This window comes from Accipiter gentilis, chromosome 23, assembly GCF_929443795.1.
Source record: "Accipiter gentilis chromosome 23, bAccGen1.1, whole genome shotgun sequence".
NCBI lineage: Eukaryota > Metazoa > Chordata > Aves > Accipitriformes > Accipitridae > Astur > Astur gentilis.
In genome coordinates this window covers 19,774,783-19,795,844 of record NC_064902.1, presented here as the reverse complement: position 1 = coordinate 19,795,844, position 21,062 = coordinate 19,774,783, and the positions used below count along the sequence as shown (strand labels likewise).

The 21,062-nt window shown below is 45.2% G+C and overlaps 1 protein-coding gene across 11 annotated transcripts in view; it reads left to right on the top strand.

Moving 5' to 3' along the window:
• FOXP1 (forkhead box P1) overlaps nt 1-21,062 on the top strand; it is a 392,520-nt gene that overhangs the window by 275,395 nt on the left and 96,063 nt on the right. For all 11 annotated transcript variants that reach the window (XM_049827087.1, XM_049827082.1, XM_049827079.1 and 8 more), the window contains one exon: nt 2,379-2,504. In XM_049827087.1, coding sequence (XP_049683044.1) covers nt 2,379-2,504 — 126 coding nt within the window. The remainder of the gene's footprint in view (nt 1-2,378; nt 2,505-21,062) is intronic.

The following is a 21,062-nucleotide window of genomic DNA, read 5'->3' as shown; positions in this document are numbered from 1 at the left end:
AGTTGTGCAACCTCTCAGCTGCCAGAACGGATAGAATATGATCATATCACATGAAATGCATGCAGGGTCTGCTATAGCAACTGTATTTCAAAGAGACAACACATATGGTGACTGGTGCTTTTTGGAATAATATCTATAAGTTGATGATGTTTTATTCAAAAAGGCTGTAGCTTGAAAGGTTAGGGATGTTCTGATTGTTTAGTGTATGATTAAAGAAAGGCTTCTGTGTTTTTTTTGGCCTATTGAATCTAATTACTGGGAACTAAAATGATCATTTGATTGCACATTTACCTGGAATTATTCTTCTGCAGAGCCAGTCTTAATAATATATAATAATATGTTGCGCTTGTACTGTATAGCGCTTCTTGTCTGAGCAACTCAGAGTGCTTTACAAGTATTCATTAATTAAATAAGCCATACAACACCCCTGTTAAGTAGGTATTTTTTGCCCATCCCCTTAAGTCTTGTAGGTTTTATTTCTGCTGCCTCTGCCCACCCTTGAAGATGCTTTAACAGCTAAATAAGCTAATTCAATAAAAATAACGGGTTTTTTAACCATACTTAGCACTTTGTGCATAAAGGTGTCCTTTGTTGCATCCTATTAATTGGTAGGCTGTGGGGTCTTCTGGTTCTTGACTCTGAACCGACGGCGGGGGTGGTTGCGTGTGTGGGAGCACCGATGCGTGCTGGTCCTGCTGTGTGCCCGTGCCCGGCAGCTCCTCGCACCCGTCCGGGGGACGTGGACCATTTTAGAGATGCTACGGGTGTGCTGAGCTCCGACCAGCTTGGAATGCAAAATCTGATTTTACCTTCATCGCACCAAACTCTGTTGGAAATGCATCCACCCTTAAAGAGTTTTTCTGATCCAGTGGAGACTTGTTATTAAATTTGAAAGGAGGGCTTGTTGCCAGAGCGCGGTAAGGTCTCTCCTCCCCGCTTGCCCTGGCGTGCTGGCCGGCAGCGGTGGTTCTTCAGTCCCCGGGGCTGCTCAGTGTCCCTTCGAAAGCAGAAGGATGGGTCTAGGCCACAAAATAACAAGGTTTTACCGGGGGGTGGCGGATGCGAGTTTGCAGTCCTTGGTGTCAAACCTTTCCTGGCGGTTCTGTGCTGAGATGAAACACTTTGCAACTCGGAGAAGCAAGTGAAACCCGAAGCGTATCTGACTCCTTAATTAAATAGGTATTAATTAAATCACTCAGAGAGCATACACAGTAGGAGTGGGGAAGGCTTTTTCCCTCCTTCCGTGTAGGCATCTTGCAAAGGGACTATTTTTCTTGTTTTACATTAATGAAGTCTTCAGCCTTCCCACTTTTCCACCTACACATGTACTGAACGTCTCCAAGGAGACCAAGAAGGCCCGAGTCCGGTGCTGGTGAATCCTCCGGGAGCAGCGGAGTCTCGGGTCTCGCCAGCGGAGCCTCAGCTGTGCCGCAGCCTGTCTTGCAGGGATCGTCCCTGCGGTCCCCTGGCTGGGGAGCCGGGAGGGAGCCCGGGCAGGGACTCGCTCCTTGTCTTTCTCTCCCCCATGTTTCGTCTCCTCTTGCTTTCTTTTCCCCACCTGATGGAGAAATCGGGCCTTGTAGAGTGGCTGGCTCCAGTGTCCCGGGATGCTTTTCCCTCGCTTTGCACAAAATTTTGCCATAATCCCCCACCACGTGATGCTCTGCTGATGCTTTCGGGATCCTGTCCCTTGCCCCTCTGTCCCTTCACCACTCTGCCTGCTCCCCTCTGAGCCCCCACTGCTGCTCCGTCAGGAGCTCTTAGTGATTTTGGTGGGGTGAGATGCTGTCCCTGCTTTTCATTGCATTCACTCCTGCTCCTCGCAGCTTCCTCAGCCTTCAGCGCCCTAGCGCTGGGACTCGACTCGGCTCCGCCTGCCGCTGGCTCTCCTCCTCCTCCTCCTGCCACAGCCTTCCAGAAACTTCCCTGACTTTCTCCGGTGCTCAGGAGAGCAGACAGTGCCCTCTTCTGTAAACCTGACCTGACCCAGTGGACAAGAGGAGCATGAAAGCCATTAACACAGGAGCCTGCCCAGCAGCAAGGGGGGCTACGAGCTGCTCCACTCGCCCCGCTCTACTTTAGCAGGGGCTAAAAATGGTGCTCAGCACCAGGATTCCTGCAGTTCCTCAAGGTTCCCACCCAGGAGCTGAACATCAGCTGCTGCTGTTTTTCTCCGTAGTCAAAATGGGAAATCCAGCAGTGTTGCATGCAAGTGCAGAGTTGTTTTTTTTTGTGGAAGCCGCTGCTTTCCTCAGTGGAGATGCTTCGGGAGTGGAGCGGTACCCCATGACCAAGGGGTGCCTTGCCCCTGTGCCGTGCGTGTAGTTCCCCACAGCCTATCTGCCACAAACTCAATTTTTGAACCTCTTTCCTCGCAGGCTCTCCAGGTGGCACGGCAGCTTCTACTGCAGCAGCAGCAGCAGCAGCAGCAACAGCAGCAGCAGCAGCAACAAGTTAGTGGATTAAAGTCTCCGAAGAGGAATGACAAACAGCCAGCCCTTCAGGTAAGGGGAGCCTGTGTGCCTCCGTGAGGGACTGGGGCTTGTAAAAGCTGCATAAATGCGTCTTACTTGTGAACGCTGGGATGGGACCTTCAGGAGCCGTCATCCCGGTAAAGTCCACAGAGCGGCTGTGGCTGATGTAAGTGGCGTGAGGACCGGTGCTAGGTGCTCTTGAAAATCCCACCCGCGGCGTATTTACAAATCATGAGCCTGTACTTTTATTAGCATCTGGCAGGGTGGGATCATGACAAAATGGAATAGCTTTTGTTACTGTGTCAGTGCGCATAGGAGATTTGCATTAACATTTCTGTTTGATTGCTGTTCCGTTTGTACTCTGTTCACTCAAACCGTTGATTTGCTATGTCAAGGATATTGGGAAATACTAGGATATCATATCATTGGTGTGGTTTTTTCCCCTTTGATTGTCTGCTGATTTATGGACATCTTCAGAAATAAAATTAAATATTATCAGGCTTTGTGCTGTTATGAATTCAGAAAGCTAAAACCAATACAGCATTCCCAAACAGAAGATGTATGTACACGTATGTGGCTTTCGAGTGCATTCTGCTAGTCTTGCGGGATAAATCACGGGAGTTAAAGACAAGAAAGACCTATTAGGTCATGTATCACATTTTCCTTTTTTTTTTTTTTTTTTTTTTTTTGCTATTCTAGCGTTAGAAATCCCAAGTGGTGGTGGGACTGCTATTCTTTTCCTTCGGATGGTTTTCCATAACAAAGCACATGCTCAGGAACTTTCCACTTCAATTCCATCCTCTTGCTCCAAGTAATACTGCTTGTATAAATACTGAGTCAGTCCCTTGCCTTGCCTCGTGTTCACACTCCTCAAACATCTGAGATACTAACATGTACTTGCCAGTTTTGGCAAATTATATGTATCTAGTTCTTTATGTATTTCGTAAACTGGCACTTCTAGACCCCTGACCACTTTGCTGGTTTGCAGCTGGTTATTGCTTTTATTATTGCTCTCTTTGCAATTGCAGCGTGTCACTGTATTTTTGATAATAAGTTACTGAATAGAGCAGTTCAGCTGCAGTCGCACAAAGCCCTGTAGCTGGGACATTTATCTTATCTCGCTCTTCTATATCTGATGCTTCAGCCTCTGTAGCCCCAAATTCTTTCCGTTTTTTTTCTTTTTTTTTTTTTCTGCTTGTTGTCATAGCACGTTGTCAAACTCATGTCTGTTTTGCTCTTTCTAATTTTTTTTTTAGTTTGATATACTATCACCATGAGTTCCCTGACAGCATTGCTGCTTCTCTTGCCTTTTATATGTGCTTCAGATTATTTTCCTCCAAAAATACGGATCCTAGACTCTTTAAATATGTAGTAGAATATGGAAGGTAAAGCCAACATCACTAAAGGCCTTGACAGTAAAGTGAGAGGACCCGATCCTGCGGTTCTTACCCAAATAAAGCTGATGGGGACTTCAAGGGGAGTTTTGCCTGAGCGAGGAATAGCTATTAACTGCAGCCCTTGGCCCAGCGTGGACAACTTCTAGCTTTCCTGTAGTGATTTCATCTTCAAAGCATTTTGCAAATACTAATCTCCAAAACATCCCCAGAAGGAAAGTCTGATAAGTAAGTAGCATTATCCCAGTTCTGGACTGGGAAACTGAGGGAAGCAGGTTAAGTGACTTGCTTAGGATCACAGAGGGAATTGGGTTTAGAGGTAGGATTAAGATTCATGAGTTCCTGGCTCCCACCCCCGTGCTCGGGCTGCTGGACAACACCTCGCACTTTATAGCTGAGCTATTATTCTTTTGGAAAGTATGAAGCATTTTGTCATTGGGCAAATATACGTTTTATTGGCAGTGTAGAGTGCCATAATCCAAAGCGTTACATTAATGCTTTCAAAAATATTTTATTTGGTAAATCCATAGCTGATCCATATGCCTTTTAATAGACTCTTCCACTGGGGACATTTTTAATGAGAGATTGTGCTGGCTAGGTCCAGTGTCAGGTACTAAAAGAAGTGCTTTGTTGTGCAGATGTCTTAAGAATAGCTCCAGAGGATGAAATATGACTGTGTTGACCTTTCAGCTGTGAGCTTATTTGTCAGGATTCAAATAAGTTGAAAGGATCAAACCAAACAGTTTCCGTAGTCAGACTGGGAATTGTGTTGCAGAGGTCAACAGTGAAGGCCACATCGCGGATTCCATAACATAGCCAATTGTTGGTACGTATTAAAGTACTGGAGCAGCTCCTGCAGTCAGAGACACAATTAAAATTCTAATTTATTAATGTATACAGAGAGCTGGCCCAGCCTGTCACTCACTGATTCAAATGACTGCCCAGTCTTTTTTTTTTTTTTCCCCCCCCTCCTCACTCCTGGTGCTTTTGCGGTCTTAAACGTACTGGAAGTCCTCTTGAATGTAACAGACCTTGAGTGCATCCCTGCAATGAAAATCTGTTGCTGAAAGGAATTGGTGGCACCGGGGGTAGAATTTTTGAGTGAAATTGCACCCACACAAGCACCCACCCCCCCCGAAGTCGGATGGTGCCGCACTGACAAGGCAATACCCATTGCTGACAGTACGTAGAATAAATGTCAAGGCTGGTGGAAAAGCACCCATTTTTCAAAAAAGTTTGCTTAAATAATGAACCGAGTCATCTTTGCACTTAGTTTATAAATATAGATGTCTCATTCGATAGCCACAGTGGTTAGCAGTTACCTTTTTTTTTTTTTTTTTTTTCCCCGACAGACTTCGTGTATAACGAGAACACCATAGGCATTGCTTATCTCTGCTAGGCTTGGCGAAAAGCTCCCTAACATGACTGCTGGGGAGCTGCATTTGCCTGAAACGGGGGCGGGGAGGGAAGAGATGCCGTTCGCCCCGGGGTGCTGGTTCTCCTCACAAGATGCTCCGTGGCCCTGCTCGCCCCGGGAGGGGAGGCTGGTGCGGTCCCACACGGGGCTGGAAGAGCTCCCTCCATCTCGGGCTCAGCGCCTTAATGCTGGCTGGCAGGCTTTGTCACGTAAACCCCGCCGCCACGAACAGATGCGGAAAATTAATCTAGTGTACACTGTGTAGCTAATCTGTTACTGCCTCGTGGATAATTTCCTATATTCCTTCTTTATTCACTGATCAAATAGCCACGGTACTTAAATTCATGCCGGCCTCCCGTGGCCGCGCTGGGGCACGGTGCCTTCAATAGCGTTTACATGACAATGGGCTCCAGCAACGTCTTTGGGGTCTCTTGACCTTGATAACTCTACCTGAAGACCTTTTAGCAAATTTCGAGATATTTAGTTTGTAAGAACTTGGACACAGGAATGGAGATGTGCTCTGCTGATAGTTGAAAAAAAAATAAATCTCCAAATACACGATGACTCACATTTTGAGCCTATCTCACACTGCCGTGCTTTATATTTGGCAGTGACCTCCGGTTTCACAGCCTGATGACACAAACAAAAGAAAATTGAAAGTTAAGGATTGGATTTAGTAACCAGCAGTGGGGAAAAGAATATAAAAAAGTATCAGCCTAACAAAAATTACTGGAAGTGAAAAAAAGACTAAAGCATGTTTGATAATATATTTGCCATAGACATTGGATTTCCTTGAGTCTGTGAAACAAATAATTTAACAGGCCAGGTATGCTTAGGATCTTGAAAATGTGCTCATTTTTCCTGGCCACGATAAATATATCTTTGTATTAATAGATGTATTGATTAAAATTTGCAGCTTTAATTGCTGATGCTCTTAACGATTATTCATTTTGGTTCTTCAAGCATTTTAGTTGCTGGCAAGAGCACACAGATTGGAAACAAATCAAGAGACACATTTTTCTCCCAAGAAAGTAAAAGTGCATGTGTGTTTTGGCAATACTAAAAATACAATTTTTTTTAAAGACATAAATGTTGTGTGTTGCAGGGAGCTGAAAGTTGGATACCGGACTGAAAACAGATTTAGGACGTCCAAGTCGGTATCTCACAATTGAAACCCATCACTTGACTTTTTTATGTGATTAAATGAGATTTGTCGTATGATAGTTAACCTGCATGTGTTTGGAGAGAAGAAATAATGAAATTACTAAGATGGAAACTTTTGTTTTTGGTTGACAAAACAGAAAGTAAATCTTCCCTTTAAGTCACAGCCAAGAAAAGAATTTGGGTTTGGTTTAGATTTTCAGGGTGAGACTGGGGGAGGCTGAGAGGACAGAGCTGTCCTCGCCTTTGCATACCGCTGCTTTTTAAAGCAGTGTTTTGGCTGGGCTTTTGTAGAATTTAATTTGCATGCTATATTCTCTTAATATTTCTTTCCAGTATCTTGAGAAATAGAAGAGAGTGAGGGGAAGAACTCACTATGGCTTGATGTTGGGGGCGATTATTATTATTTTTTATGAAATTAGAAATCGTTAGCTTGACAACGTAATAAACACTGAAAGGTGAAGGGAAGGGTATTCTCTGTTTCGGTTGGAGCACACGAGTACCAGGTTATGTAGCCTCAGGTTTTACACGCAGTGCACCCTTTTTACATAGTGGTAAATTCAACAACTGGTAGAGAAATTATGTTGCAGCAGACAATTTGGGAGGGGAAATAAATTTGCAAGTGTATTTATTCTATTTGTATAAGTATCTCTCTGTTTCGCTCTTAAACGTGGGAGTCGATCTGAATTTGGCCTCAGTCAAGCCAATGGGAATTTTGCCACCAACTCTAAATGGGTCAAGATTTCACTTCTGCAGGGTTTAAATAGTTTACCTATGAAAATTTCACTTGAATCCTTCATTTTTTATTTTTGACTTCGGAAATAAAGCAAAGTTGAGTTTTGCTGGTTTCTACCAAAGGACCCATGGGTCTTTCATTTTTCATCCCTAAGCCCAATTATAGGTGTTAGTCAGTTCTTGGAATGTGCCTGTGAAGTGCAAATATCGTCTACCCCACAAACAGAACAAAATCTGAGTCAGGTCCTCCAAATTACATGATCAGCTTGAAAATTTTGATACTAAGGGCTTTTTTCAGTGGAACCTGTGGGCCTTTTTTTGCTGCCCTTTTATATTTTTTTTAAAGCCTTTAGTATTCAGTTTTTCCAGCTTTTCAGATGGAGCAGAAAGGTGACAAATGCAGTTGTTTCTCTTGAAAGAAGTCTCTGATTGTCCTGTAATTACACGATTCCAAAAAAACGTAGCTTCTAGGGAAAATACCAACATATTGGGAGAGCTGGCAGTGTGAGGTACTGTCAGCAAATACGATAATTCTCATTTTATAGCCATGTAAACCCCGGCAGAGAGATATTAAGTGACTCGCCCAAGGTCAGGGAGCTGCAGACCGTCAGTGGCGTTGAGGCGCGTGGCTCCCGCCGGGGTATTTGGGAGTTCGGCCTCTGCGTGTTCTGAAGAAGTCGGTCCTGAGGGGCAAAACTGAAAGTAGAAGCCAGGATGGCTCCTTTCCAGCCCCGTGTCTTGTTAGAGCACCCCGAGTAGAATTTGCTAGCAGGTTTTTCTGCTTTGACACGAAGCATTTAGAGAACGGGGGTTTTTTATAAATGTGATTTCTGAGCAGGTTGGGAGCGGGGCCGTGGGGCTGGCCGTGCCCGAGTCCGGCCGTGTGTTACCCACCTTGGGGAAGGGGAAAACAAATGAAACCTTCCTGACTGGTCAGAAATGTGTAAATTGCTGACAAAATGACACATGTAATTAAGAGTGCTCCTGCCATTTTACCTTGTGGTTTACACCTACAGTGTTGAAAAAAGAGAGTGACTCCCACCTCGCTAATTACCATTATCACTGAAATGGTAGGGTTTGAGTCATTAGTTCCATGTGCATTTAATTAGAGGAAGGCTGAAATTGGATTTAACTTATTACTTTTTCATGGATCACTTTCTTGTCATCACTTCAAATTGGATTGCAGCCCCAGGTAACTAATTATGAGCGCCACAGGATCAAGAGTGAAAAAAAGGTAATTAGGAATAACACTGTTGGACCCTTGCTGGTAGTCCACTTGTGCTTGGGAAGAAATGAGAGCGGTATTTTGTAGTATTACAGATTAGGGAGTTAAAGGTATGCGCTGCTGCTAGGAATCATGGGAGCGTGCCCCCTCCTATAGCGGTTTATATGATGTACAGCTGGGTTGAAGATGTTATAGCGACATGGTTCCACAATCAGCTCCTTAATACCGAGATTAAACTTGTAAAAGCAACAGATCGGTTGTAGGTATGAGGCATCTCAACAACCGGGTAGTCAGGGGTCCTCACGTATGTGATTACAGCAGCGCTGCCGAGGCACTCTTGAGCCATGGTACGGAGCGGTTTAAGTACAGCGAGCTAGAATTGATAACAAATTAATGAACATATTAATGATCCGAAAAGATCGTTCATATCCGACAGGGAGATATATCAATCAGGAGAACAACGGTGAGGTTGATGATGTGTATGTCAGGAATTTAGCTCCCGTTGCTGCTGTGATAAAATCAGGACGTCGCTTCTCTTTTGTTTGCTGGAGAGGTTTCTTTTTGTTTTGCTTTTTGTGGGGAAGGCTTTCTTGGTTGGCTTGTCCCTTGTTTTTCTTTTTTCCTTTTTTTTTTTTTTTGATCTTGTAGATACGATTGCCAACTTCTGCTTTCTTCAGAAAATACTTTAAAACAAATTGTTTTATTTCCATGTGCAGAACAGAGTTCAGAACTGCAAGTAATCAATTTTATTGACACAGTCTGGAAAAAAATGTTGATGAGAGTTCAAGGATGTGAAAAGATTGAAATTTCAAAGTACCCAACACTGAGTGTAGGAAAATTTCAGAAGTAGTTTCATTAAGCAAAGAAATCTATTGTGTAGGGATCTGTAAGAGGAGAGTCTGCTCTAGGGCCTAATGATATTACAAGGAGGTTGCGGCAGCTGATTTTTGCCTTTAGAAGACAAAAAGTTTCTTAATTTCTCATAGTAGTGAATCACACTTCAAAGGCTAGCACAATTTCCTTAAGTTGTTTAAAATGGCTTTTAATGCTCTGTTAATGTAGGCAAATATTTGTGACTCAGTGTTGGGTAAGTGATGCTTGCTCATTATTTCCCGATGCAAGCAAAGTGTAGGAAATTATGTGAACACCATGCAGAGATGCTAAATAGACTTAAGAGTAACAAAATTCAGTTACGGAAATTAAGTCTTTCTCGTTTACTCGAGATTGCAGAATAAATCTAGATATTAAAAGGTATTACCTTGAATACAGAAAAAGAGAATCTCCTTTAATACATCTCAAATTGATTTACAATTTTTATACATAATATTCATCTGTGGTTGAAAAGGGGGCAACCCGAGGTCAAGTGATGTAGTGTTTCCATTTTTCCATATGAGTCTTACTGTGTGTGATAAAAGCAAACTCCTTTATTTTGTCAGTCTGCAGGAATTTCTGATGAAGTGCAGGGGTCACTTTTCTGTCAATTTGAGTAGGCAGCATTTTTGAACTACTGTTTTCCCCCACCCGCCCCCCCCCCCCCCCCCAACCCGTGGCCCTGATCTGACACACGCGTGCACACACACACACACGGACTTGGAGTGCTGCAATCTGCAACTTATTAGTGCGCAGCGCTGGAGCCTGTCCAGTGGTTAGAAAATTTCCTGAAGCCTGGAATAACAGCAGTGGGTGCAAGTGCCATCGAACAGAAGTGACAATGAGGGGCAGTCCGGCCCGCCTGGCGAAACGCCCGGGCTGGAAAACCAGCTGAGATCGTCAAACGCGGGAAGATTGACGCGGTGCATCTGGGAAATGCTCAAAAAGTTGGGTTCTTGAAAAAATTACCTTCTGTGATCGTAAGACATCATCTGTTTTCCTACAGAGATTGTTTATAACAGGGTTTTCAAGCACTTGTCAAATAACCAGGAGTGAAGGAAACAGGCGAAAAATCTCTTACCGTTCGGATGAGTCCTGGCGTAGTTGGAAAAAAACAAACTCTCGTCGTAGAGATCCGCAGCTTCCCGAGTCAAAGGGTGCCTGGGAGAAGGAGAAAAGGAAATGATTAGTCAAAAGCCACACGGCGAGTGCTTGTCGAGCGCGGGATGTAGGTTGGGGAAGGTGGCACGCTGGGGCGATGGGCGCAGCGATGTCATTACGGGAGTCGCGAGGTGAAGTCATACCTAAGTAACTGTTTTCTGTGTTGCTTAGCTTTTGTTACTTAGCTGTGATATCATGGGCAAAATATTATAAACATATCATGGCTATAGCTTGCTTGTGTAACAAAAGATCAGGAACTTTTATTAAGTTTGTTTTCCTTGTCATATTGTAAAAATTTATTATGTGTACTGTGTATATTAGAAACAGATTTGGGTAATTCTGTCTAAATGAAGTCATCCCAGCTATTTCCAGACTGTCTGTTTTTGGTTGTGAATAATTTTCATACATCAGATGGTTGTCATATTTAGTAGCTCTCTACATTTTAAATAGGACATATCCCATTTTGAACTTTGACGGACTTGAGCTGCCTCTAACGTTTAAGGCTCTTTTCTTGCAGGAGTATTTTCAAGTCCTGCCCCTGGCAGGGCAGGGCAGAGCTGGACCGGTGCTGGAGGAGTTCCTCGCCTTCCTGCATCAAAATAACAGATTTTTAACAACTGCAGTAGTACTTGTGGCTTTCAGCAGCACGCGCTGGGGAAGAGCCTGCCAGATACCTATTTCAGCTTGTCCCTTTGTGTTCACACTTTGCAACAAATATGTTAAAAAAACACTAAAGAAAAAGTACTATGTATCAAAAATCTCCTCCGATAAAAGAAATCTCTTCTTTCAAAGAATGCATGCTGCTTTTTTTTTTTTTTTCTTTCTTTTAAGGGAAGTGCGAAAGAAGTTAATGTTTAAATGTTTAATGTTTAAATTTAAATCATGTACACATCTACATAGCAGCTAAGTTACTGTGACTTTCTTCTTTTTTTTTTTAAATCCTCAAGGCAAAGTTTCTTTAGTCAGTGTGGGGAACCTCTGGTGTTCCTCGTGCACCGACCGAGAGGAGTATGCACTGGAGGAATCTGCAGTGATGATCACAGAGCAGAATTTTGCCCTAAACCCGTCAACTTTGCCAGAAATACTTGAGTTACGGCAATTTGTTTAAAAAGAAAGAAAGAAAAAAAAAAGGCAGGAGAGAAAGAGAGAAGGCATTTTGATCTAGCTTGCTTGAGCAGAGGAGAGCAGCTGTTTGCCTCATGTTTAAATCTCTAGAGCTAATATTGAAGTTTCAGGGCAACAAGTGCAACATAACAGAATAAGTAGAAACTAAACCCAGGGAAACAATTGGAAATGCTGCTTGGATGTGGCTTGGGAGCTTGACAGTTTTACAGCTGTGTCGTCAGGTTGGCAAAATATTTTGTGGTGTGTGCAAAGAAAAGGCTGTTGCATTGCTGAAATGTTTTTATTTTCATGATAAGTGTAATCTACCTTTTATAAATTACTAATCTATTTAAGGTATAACATTAATGGCGCATAATCTCAAGTCATTGAAAGCCCAGAAAATTAAAGTAGACTGAAGGCACAAGAAAGAAATGTACTTTGTGTCAGGATGAAGTTCAATGAAGCATGGAGAAGATGGAATAGATTATTAAATAAACTTTGAGACGAGATGGAAAAGGCACCAAAATCTCTCATTTTGAAAGGAATTAGTTTACTTGATTATATGCAACTGTATCACACTCAGGAAAGTAGAAGACAAATGAAAGCAAAACAAAATTTAATTGAGCTATTATTTTGCAGACTTTGGCTCCGTTTCAGACAGCCTAATCAAATTGCGCTTTGCTCAAATAACTAATGTTAAATGCAGTCTACCAACAGATGTTTAAACAGAGACTAATTGGAAAATCTACATCCTGGGTTTAGCGTGTCTAGCTGAAAAAGTTACGCAGTGGCATTTTGAAGCGAGGTGGGCAGATGATGGGAGGAGCTCAGGTAGCGATGGGTGTCCGAGAGCGGTGCGAGGAGGCAGCCGTGCCTGTGCCGGAGCTGCCGAGGTCACCGATGCTGTAGCTTGGTACCGTTTGCCCCTCAGAAATTTGTCCCCCATCGCATTACATCGTGGGAGTTGTGTTGCAGCTCTATAGCTTGTGCCACGTGCCGGCGTGCATCGAGTACGTAATGCGGCGGAACACGCGGATTGAGGGTGTTCAAAGCGGTACGTGTGATTATCAAAGCTCAACGCTTTCTTGGCAGTTCTGTCACTTCAGCATTTTTTAAGTGGTACAGATTCAAATAGTGTGTTGCCATGTTTTAAGTTATTAACCCGTGTGGCGTATCTCTATGTTGAGCCTTTTACGACGCATCTGTGCAGCCACATGGACCTCTTGGGTGGGTTGCAGCATGGGGTTAAACGGCTTGGGCCAGATTTGTCCTGGATTTAAGTGACAACCATCACAGGGAGTGCGCTGGAGTCGAGGGATCCCACTGAGATGGGTATAGCTTCCTACCTCATTTTTCTTTCGAATCAGTTTTACACCAAAGTCACTCCAGTAGTACCAAGGTGATCAGTTCTGGTTTGCCCAATGGTAGCGATCACACCCACTGTGATTTTTTTGTCAGGTGTTCGATTTTGTGCTTTTTGTTGCTCATCAAGACATCGGGCCGAAGAGTTACTCATGGTTTGTGTCCCGGGCTTTGAGAAGGGTCGGTTTGTGTTGTGCAGGTGTGGCGCACAATTGCACATTGGCTGTGGAAAATTTCTATCTATCTCTTTGTTGTCCTAGGGAATGGTGTTTTGTGCATTCAGACAACTTTTGGGAGAAACTGGGCTTTTATCTGTACAGCCATGAAACAAAAGGCAAAAATCAGAAACACTTGTGAAAAATTTCCCATTTTTTATTGGGGGGGAGCTGGGTTAAACATCTGAAGCAAACCTGTTGGGAGATGCCAACTGCCAGTCTAGCCCATTGGTTCCTAACCACAGTACAAATCTAGTAATTTCAATCCTATTGGGTTTGCTTGCAAGAATAGATGCATAAAGACCTGTTTGTGGATGATGGGTCACCGTTGTCACGGGCCACATTGTTAAGTGATGAACCTCTTGTGTCCATTCCAACACGAGCTCTGTTCGGGCCAAGGCAGCAACCTGTTGCCCTAAACTGGGTTGTAACCCATGCCTCCGTTTCATGTGGTCTTCTTCATGGGATAATTAATCTGGGATAAGGGTGAGATGCAATTTGAGTGATCCGTAAAGTGTGTTGGAGAGGCCCATCTGGCTCTCGCAAAGGTCTGTCCACTGTTGTCTCAGGGCAGTGGCTCCTCAAGTTAGTGCTGGTGTTGTACAGGCTTAATAGCCAGTATGTAACAGGGAGTAACCAATCCGAGTGTGAAAAAGATAGTCATGCACATGTGTGTATATATATATTTATTTCCAAATTTACCAATTGGAATCCTACAAAAGACAGATTATATTTTATGGCTTGTAAACATCAGGGCAGATATTTCAGGAGAACTGCAGACAGCTGTAATTTTGTGAATGTGCACAAATTACTTGGAAAACAAATATTCCTCTGCCTACACAGCTGTATTCACAACCGTGGACCAGAATGCCTTTTGCATGATGCTCACGCCTCGTTCTATGGAATATAATAATGCTCAAATGAAGAAAATGTGATTTAAAAGTGAAGTCAGTATTAATACTAGCTGTGAAAACCTGTATTACTAGCTGAGGTGTTGGCACGGGAACGGGTAAACCACTTCAGGAAGAATGAGAATTAACCAAGGCATTTATTTGTACTCGCATCAAGAGCTAAATGCTCAAACTTCTGTAGTAGAGATGAACGTGCCTGTATCTTCCAGAGATGCCAAATGCTGTCTGTGCCATCCTACAAGGTAAACATTAAATTGGATTTGGTGGTTGAAGAGGTCTGCAGAGCTGCGTCTGGTCACCCGTGGGGAGAAGGGGCTGTGGGAAGGAGGTGGGGGCTGCCCCGGCTCCGCAGGGGCTGCGGGTCAGAGTCTTGCCCGGCCCTTTTCTTCCCTGTTATCTGCACCCAGGTGGATTGGCAGAACGCAACCGAGCTGTCGTTCACGCTGTTTAATTGGGCGCTGGTGGTTCCTTTTGCTTGTCCTTTTACTGTGTGATTAGGGCTTTATACAGGAAAGTACGAATAACAAAGAGAGGAGGCAAAGAAAATCCCCCAAAGTAAAAACAAGGGCAAGCAAGAAGGAGTAAAGCACAAGCTGGCAAAAGCCAAAGGCCTGGCATTGATTTTACTTTTAATTTTTGTGTTTATTCAAAGGCTGTGGATACAGGTTAACTTCCTTTGCTCGATATTTATTTCTGTGTTACTTCTCTTAAACTGGAACAACGAGCACTTTGTTGATTGGGTTAAGAGATTGTCCTGTTTTATTTGGTCTCCTGCATCCCTCTCTCTATCTGCAGGTTTTAAGCAGTTTATTTTAATTTCAGATTTCGAACCCTCTGTCGTGAATTGCTGCTGTGCCACCAGCAGCAACACTTGAGAGACTATTGTTCGTCTTTTCCAAGTGGTGGGAGCACACAGCAGAGCCATTAGCTTCTGTGAAACCTGACCTTCCTTGATGACATTACGCCTTGCAGATTCGGAGGAGGATAAACATTTTAAAGGAGAGGAGAAATATCAGATAGGTTATTTTTCATCAGAAAAGGTTGTGGAAATATTCTACGCAAGAATTAAAAATAGGAGGAAAAAAAGCCGTAACGGCAATAGTTACCTTTCTGTTTGACAGCCATCAGAGTTGCTGCCCAGGTCAGTTAATAGGAGAGTGAGTATCTCCTCGCTGTTAACCACGCTAACGCTTGAGCAGACAGTTGAGCAGAAAATCAGTAAAGTCACAGGGTAGCGAATGATGACTGTACTGATTCTGCCCTGATTTAGCAATGGCAATGATTCCGGGGCTATTAAGAATGGAGCCATCCTGGACAGTCTCTCAGGCTGCAGTGTTTAGAAAGTGCCCCCAGATCTCGGGAATTTCTCTCTGGAACAGGAGCATTAATATAATGCAGAACATAGTTAAGATATTTTTAAATCACGTTGTCCGCAACTGGCACTGTGAGGGAAGGTATGTTTATGGCTTCCATCACTGTTATTTTTTACTTGGGCTTGTTGCTTGGAAAGTGTGCTCATTTTGAATCCTTCACTCAGCTCTGTCTACCCAGAAGAAAAACAAACCGATTTCTTTTGGGAGAGCCTGGCAGTGGACACAACAGAGCAGCAGGGCCAGCTGCAAAATTGTGGTGGTGTTTTGTTGCTAATTCTGCAGGAATGAGCGGAGGGGACCACCCTGTCTTAAAAAAAAAAAAAAGGAAAGAAAAACAAAAATAAAAAACACTTTCAGTTTGTAACTTTGATTTTGTTGAAAAAAGGCAAACTAAAAAAAAAGCAGGAAACACCCTTATTCCTTGCCCTGGATGCTATAATAATTACTGGGGCAGTTTTTCCATTCCTGGTTGCTTTTGCCTCACACCTGTAGGAGGGCCGTTCTTTTGCTTCTGTGCTCTCCACCAAAATACTTTCATTTGAAAACCCGAGGAAATTCAATTTCCTAACACGCCTCTCGAGTCAGGGCAGTTACAGCAATAGAAGGGTGGCGGACGGCTCGCGCGTGAACAGTTGAGGATGGATCTATTCGCACGGGGCCATGCTGAGGTGGGGAGAGGGAAGATAATTGTAAATGTTCTTGCGGGGATCAGATTGACAGCTTATTGTCTGCAGGCAGTTGAGTAAAGAATAGGAAATGAGTTAAGTGTAGGGGATCTGGCAGGCTGCAGGCTCTCCTGACGGCAGCTGCTACTCCAAGCAAAGCACCCGGAGCTCCCAAACCAGCCCGGGGCAGGGGTCCCCCCCGCAAAGGGACACCCCTCGGTCGTTTCAAAACCTGTGTAAGATGAGGCTGTGTCTCCTTTACCGCTGCTTGGTCATCTCGGATGCCCGGAGTGGGCTTGCCCCCGTGGTCGACGGGTTGGGGTGACCCCGGTTTGTGTGTTCCCGCGATGTGTTTCCGACCTGTTCATGGGGGGGGGGGGGGCGGGGGGGGGGCGGCAGGGACATCCCACGGTGCTGGTGGATGCCCGTGGTCCATAAGCAGAACAAGAGGAGGAAACATCTCCCCGGCTCAATAGGTTTGTTAACGTGAGATCTCTTTGCTAGTTTTACAATATCACGAGGTCTGGGGCCAGTGACGTGTGTTTTAAAGTTTTCATTACCCCACCTTTTTCTCTGGAGCGATGCGTGCCTTCGGGTCCAAGTGCCCACGAGAAGCCCCCGACGAGCCATTAAATGTTACAGAACTGCACGTGCTAAAGATAGAAATACTAAAACCAAATACTCCTCCCCCAACATCTCACTGTCTGTATTTTTTTACCTCCTTGCCTATGTGCATTTAAAAAAAAGAAACCAAAACAACAAAAAAACCCAGCTTTGCGTTGTTAGTGTAGGCTTCTGAGCCAGATTGTACTACAGAGCACACTGATGTGTCTTCCCCTGAGGTATGGAAAGATCTATGTGTGCTAAGCAGGTGTTTTCGTTTGTTTAATTGGAGCTGAGTTTAGCACAATATTACAGATAAATGAATTACACATGTTCAGTAATTCATAGAAAGTGATCGTTGTTTTGCTTAGGCACTTGTCTTCGCATCCAGGTTCGCAGAGATAGTGCGCTGGCAAACGTGGACAAAGGTCTTTTAAAAACAAAAAAAACCCGGTATGTATGTGAGGAGAGCCTGATGTCTGGTTGCTAAAACGGCAATAGCGATTTCACCTTTGTTTAAATCGTAACATTTTCAATTGAAATAGTATCCTGTTTTGACAAACGACGAAACCACAGGTCTGAAAAAGAAACGCATGAGGCCTGTGTCAATAGTCGGTGGCACCTCGGGGCAGGAAGCTTTGGGGTGACACACGCCGGCGGTGACGGCACCGGGGATGGAGGGACCCGGGAACCACCCGGACGGCTCCGGGCTTCTCCAGCATGCTGCTCCCAGCGCAGCCGGTTGCATGCACATTGCTTGGCAAGAAGGAGACCGGTTTGCTTCTACCAGTGATTTTTATTTATTATTAGTCACTTTTTCCGTCTTTTTTTTTACCGGGCTTCCCGGGCTCAAGCTGCCACCCCCTTTGCAGACGTGCTGTGGAGCACGAGTACCTCCAGCCCCCCATCCCGGCTGATGGGTCTCGCAGCAGCAGGATGGGACCCTTGGATCCCAGCAAAGCCTCCCTGGCGGGAGCAGCACGGGTGATGGGGTTGGCCCCGCCGTCCTCGCCGAGCGGCACCGAGCGAGAGCCCACGGGGCAGCTCAGAGGTGCTGCCTTTTAAAGGACAAGCAAAAGCGGTCGCTTCTTGCGGCTTGCCTCCTGGTTTTGAGTAGTCGCAGCCCTTGGCCAGCTTCCAAATGGATAATTACATTCAACTTACCCAAATTTCCTCTGCAGATTCAATTGTAAACTATTTTCTCGCTCTCTCCTGCCAGTGTTGTATATAACTGTGCTGCGCAGCATTAAACAACTGTCACGCGCAGCTCCAGAGCCTGTTGAGTTTTAGGCACAGAAAGTAAAAGGTTGTATCAGAACTTGCGCTGAACTTTAGAGAAAGTATCGTTTGTGCCTTTTCAGTTGATGAAGTACTTCAGAGCAAGCTTTCGGATTAAAGGTGTGGTTGGTGCGTAAGTCACTGTTGTTAGCAGACGGTGCCACCATTTGAGGCCGATTGTGAAAAGTGACTTATTCAGGGATGTCCTCTCTCATGGACGTTCTCGCCTTCAAGCCTCCTGATAATTGAAATTAAGGCTGTCCAGCTGCATTCCTCATTCATCTGGGAATTTGTTCATGCATCACCGGTAGAGCCACTGTGTATATTCCTTCCCTCCCACCGGTGACGGCTTCCCACCAGCCTCCTGCCACATCACTCCCCTCTATGGGCTACAACAGAAGGGTCTTGTACGGCAAGAGCTATGCTGATAAAAAACCAGCAGCCCTTACCCACACGGGTACCCGCACAAAGCTGCGCCTAGCAAAGCCTGCATCCTAGGATGTGATCCAGGCAGCGGGTCTCGGTGCGGCCACGCGGCTTTCTAAAGGAAGCCAAAGGCACGTGGGGAAGTGGTGTGTGATCTGGGAAGTGCTCCTGCATCCTCCGGGTTAAATGGAGCCACCACAGTAAATCACAGTTGAAAGTGAGTTGGAAGCTTTTAAAACTGTTACTTGTTTGAGGCTTTTCCTGCTGCACGCGTCGGTATGGGATTGTTCTGCAGGAGGCTCTTGGGAATTAATGTGTGTCCGAACCCAGCAGCAATCTCGGAAGGTTTGCGGCGGTGTAATCTATAAACTTTTAATTATATATATAGCTGAGTAAATAGCTTGAAATCTCTTTAAACTCTTTGTTCATGAATGTATATTAAAAAGTGCCCATCCCACATGCACACACCCACCCACCCTTTTCCTTCCTTCCTTCCTCGTTTTACACCCACTTCCAGCAAGGCTTTGGCTCGTGGCATCTTTCCTTGTGCCGGGAGCGGTGGCCAGAATTCCCTGTGGGGCTGGCCCGGTCGGGGGCTCGGCGGGACCACCGAGCCTCTCTGCTCTGTCCTCCTCCCGGCATGTGTCCTGTGTCAGAGGACGGTGCAGAAGCTGTTGACTGTGTCTGGGTTTCCCACTTGACGTGCAGCCCATTTGGGAGGCTGATTTTGCAGCTTCAAACGCTTTAATGAGATGCAAATTGTTTGCGATGCTGCCTTATTAAATGTATTGTAATTTTAAAATCATTTGCTTGTTAATTGTATTTAAATAGCTGCCACTTAGACAAGCAGAAAGTTTCCAGAAAGATAAATTGTTTTTTCTTTTTACTATGTTTGAAAGCAGCCCTGATGACTTCTCTCAGCTGCTTTGATAGGGCACTTTCCAAATGGAAGGGTGCCCTGGCCGCGCTCACCTCCTGGTCCTCACCCTTTCCCCCAGAGAAGCAATACTCACTGTTACTCTTCTCCTAAGAAACGCGGTCCCTTAAGAAGGTAACACAGCCGAGTGGCTTGGGAGGTTTAGAGTGGAGATAGCTTACTTTCCCCTCTGTTCAGCCAAGTCGGATCGATCCGCCTCGGTCAGATTTTGGGGCGTGTGCGATGCAGATGCTGCCGCCCCCGTGTAGATGGGATTTGAAAGGAACCCGAAGACTTGAGGGGTGCTTACATCTTTTGGGCCCTTTGAAATTCCCAGCCCGTTTTTATGTCGATGTATGTCTGCCGGGCTGCTGAGGCAAGGTCGCCCATCCTCAGCGCCTTCAAGGCTCTGTCTTCTGCATGTTGAAACAAATGGCGAAGTTTCTCTTGGCTCCAGCTGAGCAATACGAGGTCCCTATTGACCTCAGTTCAGCTTGGTTTAGAGCTCATTTTGATCCTACATCGTTGCTAGCTTTGGCGTCGAGCAAGCTACACGGTATCGTTTGTATTGTATTTGTATTTGAAATACCGTCCTGGAAAATGAAAAATAATATTTCCATATTCAGTTAATTTGTTCTTCTTGCATTGGCCGGAGGGCCCTCCCTGCCCGCGCTCCTGACTCTTGTTTTCCAGCTCCTTCATGTTCGGCGCCGGACCCTCGTTTCGATTCTGCCTCATTTTTCCAGTGATGTTTCTGTTTGTTTTCTGTTTGCATCTTTGTTGTGCGGCAGGATCGGTGATAATAGTTAATAATTAGCAGCTCAATAGCACTGTTCACCTTCAAAGCAATTTTAGGCATTAAATCACTGCAGCTCTGCTGGCAATATTACAATATTGACTTGTTACTTCACCAGTGTCACAGAGGCAGCAAACCCTGCATTTTTATGGAGGCCAAAATGGGGTCAATTTTTTTAGAGTACAAAATTGGCAAAAAATAAAATTTTCTCCTAGGCTGACACTTCGTTTGCCAAATTTCAGCATAGAGCCAATTTTTAAAGCTGAGTAATAAACACCTGAAAAGTTCTGGTTTATAATGGCAGTGCTGAAAAGCCATTAAATGAATGGCTCCGCTATAACACAAGAAAGCCCTCTTAAACTGTCGAAAAACCTGTAAAAGCTGGACGGAGGCTTAGCGAATGCCAGCTTTGCCTTTGAGCCTGGAGCTGAGAGATGTAAAGTGAACCTGCGGGGACTGGTAGGGTAGATCGTTAGGGGTGTCCCTTCTCTGTGATGGGGAAAGGGTCCTTTCCCAGGTACGTGGCGGAGCTAGGTGAGCATCTTCTCCCGGGTGAGCATCTCTCCAGGTCTCTCCAGCCGTAGGTGAGGAGAAGCAGCGGGGACGTTGCTCCAGGGAAGCAGAGAGCAGAAGTTGGGACAACAGGGAAAGCCTGGAGCAAAGGAGGAACGGAGGGATACAAGGGGCGGGGGGGGGGGTTGCGAGGAAACAGCGTGGGGAGGGAGCGGCGCGTGGGGCCGTGGGGCCGTGCAGCACCAAGTGCGGCTCCGCGGAGAGCACGCGTGGTCCACGGCGCCCTGGAGGAAGACATGGCCAGCAAGGTGGCCAGAAGCCCTGAAGAAGACTCTCTCGCCTTGTTTTCTCCTGGGCCCGAAGGGCATTTTTCTGCACGGATTACCGAGGCGGTGAGGGCAGCTCTGCTCCCTTCTGCTTGCGACCTGTGGTTCGCTGGCACGTGTGGATGCAAATGCCGCAT